At 51.7% G+C, this 9,440-nt stretch overlaps 1 protein-coding gene across 1 annotated transcript; it reads left to right on the top strand.

The window, feature by feature from the left end:
• Positions 1–829: 829 nt before the first annotated feature.
• On the top strand, positions 830–9,300 carry RNF115 (ring finger protein 115; the record flags this gene model as incomplete). Its single annotated transcript, XM_010177625.1, has 6 exons — positions 830–888; positions 3,252–3,303; positions 6,622–6,833; positions 7,356–7,427; positions 7,613–7,685; positions 9,207–9,300. Coding segments are annotated over 6 exons (562 nt in total), but the record flags the coding sequence as incomplete, so codon positions are not given.
• Between the last annotated feature and the right edge of the window lie 140 nt (positions 9,301–9,440).

Here is a 9,440-nt window from a genome sequence, read left to right as displayed (position 1 = left end):
GCTGGTCCTGACGGGGCTGCAGCCCCGGGTTTGATTTTCAAGCCGAGCGAGAGAGACGGCGCGGCTGGGCGAGAGGCAGAGCTGAGCAGGGATCCCAGCTCCCCCCGTGACACGGATCCTGCAGCGCCGGCTGCTGCCGTGTGTGTCCTTGTTCCAGCCCCGTGCTCCTCTCCCCAGAGATGGTGGGAGGAGACCAGAGCAATCATCCTGCTCCTTGTGACTGGCTGGTTTCCTAGAAAACCCTTTTGGGTTGGGAGGGACCTTAAAGCTCATCCAGTCCCAACCCCCCTGCCAGCAGCAGGGACACCTTCCACTAGACCAGGTTGCTCAAAGCCTCATCCAGCCTGGCCGAGAACACTTCCAGGGAGGGGGCATCTACAACTTCCTTGGGCAACCTGTTCCAGTGTCTGACCACCCTCACAGTGAAGAACTTCTTCCTAATATCTCATCTAAACCTCCCCTCTTTCAGCTTCAACCCATTTCCCCATTTCAATATCCTTATCTGGACAGGATTGAGGCTGTAGATGTGTTGGGTTTTAAATTTGTTCTCTTTGGCCCACCACTAGCCCTGTGTGATCTCGAGAAGGGTGTTTTTCTGCTCCACACTTGTCCCCTGAGGTGAATAATGTAACACTGGGCTTTGAAATCCTCTTGATAAAACCAAGACTCAGGTCTCGCCGAGCGCGTTTACACGGAAGCGGAGCTCAGCATCCCGCGTTGGACTCCTGCTCTGTAACTTTATCTTTCCTGCAATTGCCAGTTAAGTGTTGTTTGATGGCTGAACCCAGTCTTGTTTGATGGCTGAACCCAGTTTCCTCTCTCTTTCCAGGAGTACACTTGCCCAAGATGTGAATCTGGCTTTATTGAAGAAGTCACAGATGATTCCAGGTGACGTACCCATCGGTGCCCCCCTTGTTCCACCACACGTTTGATGTTTCTGCTGGGTTTGTAAGATGCCTGGTGTTAAGGCCTCTAAAAACAGTGGACAGCAAGGATAAAATAAGGAATGCGAAAGAAAAGTGTATTTATTAGTGTGAATTTGGACTTAATACCTGATGAGACTGAAAGTACAAGTGGCCATCGGTCTCCTGCCGGAGCCACGTGGAGGGTTTTGGGGCAGAATTCCGAGAAGACGGGGGTTTTGAATTAAGGTTGTACAAAGTTCTGTGAACAAAAGTGCTTACAGGTTTTTGATGCCTCTTTGGTCTATTTACAGCAAAAAAGCTTATTTTCTCTTCCCTCTTCCTCCCTCTTCCTCCCTCTTCCTCCCTCTTCCTCCCTCTTCCTCCCTCTTCCTCCCTCTTCCTCCCTCTTCCTCCCTCTTCCTCCCTCTTCCTCCCTCCCCCCCCCTCTTCCTCCCTCTTCCTCCCTCTTCCTCCCTCTTCCTCCCTCTTCCTCCCTCTTCCTCCCTCTTCCTCCCTCTTCCTCCCTCTTCCTCCCTCTTCCTCCCTCTTCCTCCCTCTTCCTCCCTCTTCCTCCCTCTTCCTCCCTCTTCCTCCCTCTTCCTCCCTCTTCCTCCCTCTTCCTCCCTCTTCCTCCCTCTTCCTCCCTCTTCCTCCCTCTTCCTCCCTCTTCCTCCCTCTTCCTCCCTCTTCCTCCCTCTTCCTCCCTCTTCCTCCCTCTTCCTCCCTCTTCCTCCCTCTTCCTCCCTCTTCCTCCCTCTTCCTCCCTCTTCCTCCCTCTTCCTCCCTCTTCCTCCCTCTTCCTCCCTCTTCCTCCCTCTTCCTCCCTCTTCCTCCCTCTTCCTCCCTCTTCCTCCCTCTTCCTCCCTCTTCCTCCCTCTTCCTCCCTCTTCCTCCCTCTTCCTCCCTCTTCCTCCCTCTTCCTCCCTCTTCCTCCCTCTTCCTCCCTCTTCCTCCCTCTTCCTCCCTCTTCCTCCCTCTTCCTCCCTCTTCCTCCCTCTTCCTCCCTCTTCCTCCCTCTCAAGCTTAAATCTCAGTGACCTGCAGTCCCTTTCATTTTTCCTCTCTTGGCCCCAGCTCAGTCTCCTGACCACCTCTCTGATTTCAAGTCTCAGACCAAGAGAGAAAGAAATACCTTTTCTCTCTGGGGTTTGGTTGTTGGTCACCCAGCAGAACACGCTGCCTGCAGATTAGGGATCCAAAATGATATTTGAATATATTACTATATTTGATCTTAAATAATCACCGAGAAAATGGCTTTATTTTGGGCTGGGAGTAGGCAAGGCGAAAGGGCAGCAGTGACTACGTGAACCTTTGCTGTCTGAGACTCGCTGCAGCAGGGATTTGCAGCTGAGTTTTGCTGGGGGGAGGACTTAATGTCACACTGTGTCCTCTTAAATATAAATATATACTCATCACTTAAGGCAAGACTGGAGGGTTCCTCTGGAGCGCTCAGCACGTGATCCTGTCTGCAGAATGATGATGCTCCATCTCAAATGCTCCTCTTAAGAGGCTCATCCAGAGTCTGGGTAGTTAGAAACCAGCTTTCTTCCACAGGCAGGTTGTCCATAGTGTGCTGGCACATACACCAGCCTTGTAATTTTAATAATCCTTCTCTGTCCCTAGGTATTATTCTGCTGTGTTCTCACAGGCAGGCTCTTTGCTCATCCCTTCCTCTCTCTGTCTTGCTCACGTGAGCTCCTGTCAGTATTTAACCCCAGAAGGTCGAGAGAGGTTCTCCTCCCCCTCTACTCTGCCCTGGTGAGGCCACATCTGGAATATTGTGTCCAGTTCTGGGCCCCACAGTTCAGGAAGGACAGGGAACTGCTGGAGAGAGTCCAGCACAGAGCCACCAAGATGATGAAGGGAGTGGAGCATCTCCCTGCTGGGGAAAGGCTGAGGGAGCTGGGGCTCTTTAGCTTGGAGAAGAGGAGACTGAGGGGTGACCTCATTAATGTTTATCAATATGCAAAGGGTGAATGTCAGGAGGATGGAGCCAGGCTCTTCTCAGTGATGCCCAGTGGTAGGACAAGGGGCAATGGGTGTGAGCTGGAACACAGGAGGTTCTGCTTCAACTGGAGAAGAAACTTCTTTCCAGTGAGGGTGCCAGAGCCCTGGGACAGGCTGCCCAGGGAGGGTGTGGAGTCTCCTTCTCTGGAGACATTCAAAACCTGCCTGGACACCTTCCTGTGTGATCTCATTGAGGTTCCTGCTCTGGCAGGGGGTTGGACTGGATGATCTTTTGAGGTCCCTTCCAATCCCTGACATGCTGTGATTGTGTGTGTGATTCTGTGAAGGGAGCTGGTTTCTGGAAGGGTGACCTGCTCTCACTCGCCTGTTTCTCTCCAGTTTTCTAGATGGCAGTGGTGCAGATGACAGCCCATCCACGCAGTTTGCAGAGGTGAGTTTTGCTGTCTTCTTTTTTTTTAAAAAACAAACAAACAAACAAACAAAAAACTCCTGCAATCCCTATAGACTACTTTTGTGCAATCAAAAATAAGTTACATAGAAAATCAGTTACTCTGCAGATGTACAGGCATCTTCACTTGCTGCCTTGTAAAAAGGACAGCTGATCTTCCTACGAGTTTTCAGGAACTTGGCACGTTTTCAGGAGAGTGTTGACACCACCAGAAGTTTGCTCACTGGGCAGGGCAGGAAAAGAAGGATGCTAGAAAGACACCCTGGTGCTGGCAGATGTTGGGATGTGTGTCAGTGATGCTCAGCCAGGCAGGGAGGGTGTTGCCTGACTGTCCTTTCCTCCCTGCTCATTACTGCTCCAAATTTTACCAGAAATGCAACTGCCTAAAAAGTCCAAACTAATAACAAAATCCCTGTCCCGTAACTCAGCTGCGTGGACCTCAGAGCAGGGGGTGTTGGGCAGGAAGGGCTGGAAAGGCCTTTTCTCACCCCATTACCTAAAGTCTCAAACTGACAGCTCGAGTTGAGCTCTGTGAACACACACCCTGAACTCTTCAGCACCCCAGAGCTCTTCTTCCAGACCCCAGGGAGAGAAAAGCAGCTCCAGGCTCCGTTCCCGACGGCTCTTGTTTCCCTTCAGGAGTTCAGCTGAGCTGCGTAAAGCACATGGGAATAAAATATCTCCTCTGCCAGCAGGCCTTCCTCAGAGATCAGGTTATTTATTTGCTCAATTATTGAGGAGTTTTAATTGTTTCTCAGTCCTGCCAGGTTCCTCAGACTTCCCCAATGCCTTGAAGTCACGGCTCAGCCAGGGTTATCCCTGGGTAGATTTGGGGGTCTGGGTTGTCACTGAGCTCCTTCCTGCGCTCGGTTCAGTGCCAGAAGCACCAAATAGCTGAAATTCCTTTACAGCTTTGTGTTTGCATCCACGTTCCCTATGTGTAGGGCTGGTTTTTCCTCTCCTCCTCTCCTCTTCAGCTGGATCCTGAACAAAACTGGTGCCTTTTTCTTGCTCCTATCCCAGAAGTGCCCGTGTTTCAGCGAGATAAAATGGTCTCGTGTTCTAGGCCACGTGTCGCTTTACACCAAGAGCTTTGGGATGCTGCTGCCTGAAAGGTGCTTTGTAAATTTAAATGGCTTTTAGGATTAATAATAAATGAAAGTCTTCTCTCAGCAGTGTGGCTGCAGGCAGAGCTGTATCTTGATCGTAACCAGCGGGAGAACAAGAGAAACTCTTGTCTGCAGGGTATTAATTCAGACAGCAGGTCGTAAACTCGACTTCTCCCTTTCCTCCAACACCAGATTGAAGCAGGCGATGCAAGAGACTTTTAAAGGGAGCTAATTTGGTGTGAAATAGAAATTAAGCTGCTGTGATCATGTCATCATGTGTGATGAGTGTCTAGTACAAGTAAGGAAGGAACAGCCCTTGTGTTATGCTCTGGAGTATTTAATTCCTGTAGTAAATCTGAGGACACTGCTCCTTTGAATATCACAGAATCATAGACTGGTTTGGGTTGGAAGGGACCTTAAAGCTCATCCAGTCCCAACCCCCCTGCCAGCAGCAGGGACACCTTCCACTAGACCAGGTTGCTCAAAGCCTCATCCAGCCTGGCAGAGAACACTTCCAGGGAGGAGCAGCCACAGCTTCTCTGGGCAACCTGGGACACTGTCTCACCACCCTCACAGTGAAGAACTTCTTCCTAATATCTCATCTAAACCTCCCCTCTTTCAGCTTAAACCCATTTCCCCTTGTTTTGTCATTAACTGCCCTTATGAAAAGTCCCTCCCCAGCCTTCCTGGAGCCCCTTCAGGTACTGGGAGGCCGCTATAAGATCTCCCTGGAGCCTTCTCTTCTCCAGGCTGAACAGCCCCAACTCTCTCAGCCTGTCCTCACAGCAGAGCTGCTCCAGCCCTGGCATCATCCTGGTGGCCCTTCTCTGGACTTGTTCTAACATATCACTTTTGCAGTGCAGAGCCTGGCCCGGGTGTAGCGAGCGTGAGCGGCAGCTTGCTCCCACGTGCCACAGGGGAGGGTTTCTTGTCTGATGCTCCTTGGTTTCTTGTCCTCTATGAATTTGTTTTTCTTTTTCATAAACCCACATCATAAATCTTCAATGCCCTTTCTCAGCTGTTCTTTTAATCTGTGGGCGATTTGAAGCGTGAAAGGAATAAAACCAAATGGAGAGAGTCACTGAGGGGGCTCTCAGCTCTGCACTGTGGCTCAGGATGGGGATGCCTTGCTCTGGGTTCCTGGGGGCTTTTGTTCACCCCCTGGGAGCCCACAGAGGGTAGTGTAGCCTGCACAGATCCATTGATCACCCCAGCAGGTCTTGATTTGTGTTCAATTTCTGTCTCTTTTTCTCCCTTGGAGAGGCTCGGGGTTGGCAATTTGACTTGGTCAAGGAGCAGCTGGGTTTCTGCATCACCAGCAGCAGGTAGATCTGCTGTAAGGCCAGGAGATGGCTTTACCTGCGTGGATGTCGGTCTGTTCAACCAAGGAACAAGAGACAGGCCAAGAGGAAATGGGCTCCAGTTGTGCCCAGGGCAGTTGAGATGGGATGTGAGGAAGAATTTCTTTGCTGAAAGGGTTCTGAGGCATTGGAAGGGGTTGCCCAGGGCAGTGGTGGAGTCCCCATCCCTGGAGGGATTGAAGAGTCGTGTAGACACAGTGCTGAGGGACATGGGTTAGTCGGGGACTGGTCAGTGTTGGGTTCATGGTTGGACTCAATGATCTTCACGGGCTTTTCCAATCCAGGCAATTCTGGAATGGACCCCACCAAACAGCTTTACATGTGTGAGACCTTTCGTTATCGGCCGTTTCGTGCTGTCACATTGAACCAGAGGACACAACCAGAGCCACAAACCCTCCTCCTCGGGGCCGTGCTTCAGTTCTTTTGGCCACATCCATTTGGTGGCTACGAGAACCCAGAGCACTTGCTGAGCCTATGGACCATTGTGGAGCCTGGGTGTCCAGCATGACTTCTCAAATCCCAGCCCTTGGAGAGAGAGAGAGAGACCAACCCTCGCAGGACCCTGGGCTGGCTTATCAAAATAGATGTTGGGATCTGTACGTGGCAGGAAAGAGCTGACGTGTTGGTCTTCCTGGGGGTGGTACATCTGATTAGTTTGGGCTATAATTAAGCCTTTTTGCCAGACTTTTTCCTGGGAGCCATGGTAACCATGTGAATTTGCTCGGTTGCTTCTGTCGAGGTGGACTTCCCTGCCTCCGCCTTGGTAGCGGAGTCACTGGGATTAGTGACGGAACTGTGTGTGGTTTGTCTCTCCCCTTTTCTCCCACCAGCTTTGGGACCATTTGGACCACACAATGTTCTTTCCTGACTTCAGACCCTTTCTGAGTAGCAGCTCACTGGATCAAGACAGCAGGGACAATGAGAGGGGCCACCAAGCCCATGCTGACCTCTGGGGACCAAGCAGACCCCCGCGATTGCCCATGACGCGGAGATACAGATCCCGGGGCAGCTCGCGCCCCGACAGATCTCCTGCTATCGAAGGGTAAGTGCCTAAATTACCCCCTGGCAGCTTCTCCCTTCCCTGTCAGGGGTAAAATGTGGGCTCTTGGGGAAGAAACCTGACAAAATGGGATTGTGGCACTTATGGTAGGTGACCCTCAGACCCAGCAAACGCAGGTTGTCACGTCAGATCCTCTGCCCTTTGTCCTCCCTGGGCACAAACTGAAGCTGTGCCTGGTGGGAAAGGTGGGTTTTGCCTGTAAAGATGCCAACCCTGACCGCAGGGAAACGAGTCAGCGCTTGGAAAACACAGTCATTTCCTTTCCCTCTCCCAACCCTCCCACGCTCCCATGAGTTAGCATCCCTTCTGCCGTCGTGCTGTGCTGCTGGCTCAGCCCTCACCCTTCTGCAGAGGGATTGACTTAGGTGTGAGCCTCCAAACAGCATGGCCATCAGTCAGAGCAGTATTTCATGTTTTGCTGCCCATTCTTGCTAAACTCTTGCTGCTGCCATGCTTTGTTTGCTCAACTCATTCCTTTTTTTCTCTTTCTCAATTCCTCTTTAGAATAATCCAGCAGATCTTTGCAGGTTTTTTTGCAAACTCGGCGATTCCTGGCTCCCAACATCCTTTTTCCTGGTGAGTAGCAAGTGTGGTTTACACCCCTGGCTTTGATCACGGCCGTCCACACCAGTGAACAGCCGCGGTTTGGTGCCTGGGAGCTCTGACTCCCCAGTGTGGCCTCTCTGGGAGGATGGTGCAAACCTCAGGGCTCGTTTGGGGCGAGTTAAATGATTTCCTTGACTCTTTGCTCCCATCTGCAGGAGTGGGATGCTGCACTCAAATCCTGGGGACTATGCGTGGGGACAGAGTGGCCTCGATGCTATTGTCACCCAGGTAAGACCCACCTGCATACCTGGGTGGAGAAAGGCCCGAGCTGCCTGGTCCAGGCTTTGACCTGTGCCTATAAAATTAAAATCTCCAACATCAGTCCCAGTTCTCTCACTAAATTCATCAGTTTTCACCCATGAGCCATTTCCCCCTGTGGTTTGTGGAGGGATGAGCTGATTCCTGTTCTCTGGAAGCATTGTCTGTCTCCTTTGAGGATCGGGGGTGTCCAACCTCCATTCCCAGTCTCTTCCAGGCTGTTGGCAACACTGGGATGGGAAGAGCAGACAAATGCTTTACCAAGAACTAATTTGACTGCTTTTGTCATGCTGACACCTCCCGAAAGTGCCTGGCAAAGCCATCTGCTGCCATTCTGAAGTAGCCCCCGGCTTCCTGGGCTGCATCACACGCCCGTCTTGCCCATCTTACTCACAGCTTCCCAAAATGACTCCGCAGCCCACACGGCCACTCCGAGCCAGCACCTTCCTCCTCCCGCCCCGCACCCAGCTGTGCAGAGCAAGCCCCAGCAAGCACAGCGGGGTTGGTGTCCCAGTTTGGATTCAGGCTGGATAGGCGGCTCCGCGCTGGCAGCCCTGCCCATCCTGGGGTTTTGTGTCATCCCAAACATCTTAATGTGGCCTTCAAAGTTAAATTAACTCCTCCAAATCCTTCGCTGTGCTCTCCCTGACCGCGCTTGAACCCGTTTGAGCTGATTGCTGGGTGAATCTAGGTCTTAACAATATAAAATTCCTATGAGTCATGGAATGGTAACGCTAGGAAAAGAGGTGCTGTCAGCAGCTCCAGCTCAGCCTGTGTTCGACCTCAGAGACCCCACGCAGGAGATCCAGACCCATGGGAGTGTGGGCTTTGCTGCGGCTGCTCCTTGGTTTGGTGGTGGTACTCGACTAAAGCAGCTTCTTGTTATAGCTCTGGGAGGTCTCCTTGTTCCTCCTGACACCTGGGTCAGGTCTTGGGAGAGGCAGAAGATGCTCCATCTCCCTTGTTTCTGCAGTATGAGGTTCTTCCTCTTCTGAAAACATCTCTACCGACTCCCTTTCCATTCAGAATACTCCAGGACTAACTGAGCACCCTCTCCCATGTCCATGGCAATGTCTCCCATCCCACCCCAGCCCTTCAGTCTCCTGACTGTTGATGCAAGAGAAGAATATCTGGAGGGCGACGATGTTAGAAGTGAGATTGCCCAGATTGGAGATGTGAAAGTAACGTTTCCACACTGAAAATATTGCTGCAGAGGAGGGAACAGTCACCTGTGTGCTGAATATCTGAGCTAGGATGAAGTTGGCCTGAGTTTGCTTCTAGGAATGTTTCTGACGAGGGAGCTGGTGATGTTTGTCACTTCAAAGGCTTTAGGACCAGGTCAGGGACATCCCCCAGGGACAGCCCATGCTGAGCTGCTCCTTCCTGGGTGTTTGGTTTTGGGACATAGCGCTCACTGTGTTTGTATGATGATGCTCTGCACAGCAAAGCCGTGTCCCTGCTCCTGAGCACAGTGTGTTTTCTTCTCCACAGCTCTTAGGGCAGCTGGAAAACACAGGACCACCTCCAGCTGACAAAGAGAAGATCTCATCTCTCCCAACAGTGACAGTAACTCAGGAACAAGTCGGTAGGTGAAATCAGTGGCGGGTGACCACTGTCCCTCATCTCCTGATGCTTTGACAGACATCCTGAGCTCTCTCACTCCCTCTGCTAAGGATCAGCCCCTTTGCTGTGTCCTGTGAATGTTGTGAGTTGGAAGGGACCTAC

Source organism: Antrostomus carolinensis, unplaced genomic scaffold (genome assembly GCF_000700745.2).
Source record: "Antrostomus carolinensis isolate BGI_N321 unplaced genomic scaffold, ASM70074v2 scaffold44111, whole genome shotgun sequence".
Lineage (NCBI taxonomy): Eukaryota > Metazoa > Chordata > Aves > Caprimulgiformes > Caprimulgidae > Antrostomus > Antrostomus carolinensis.
The sequence above is the reverse complement of the archived record's forward strand: the minus strand, read 5'-3'. Positions and strand labels throughout refer to the sequence as shown.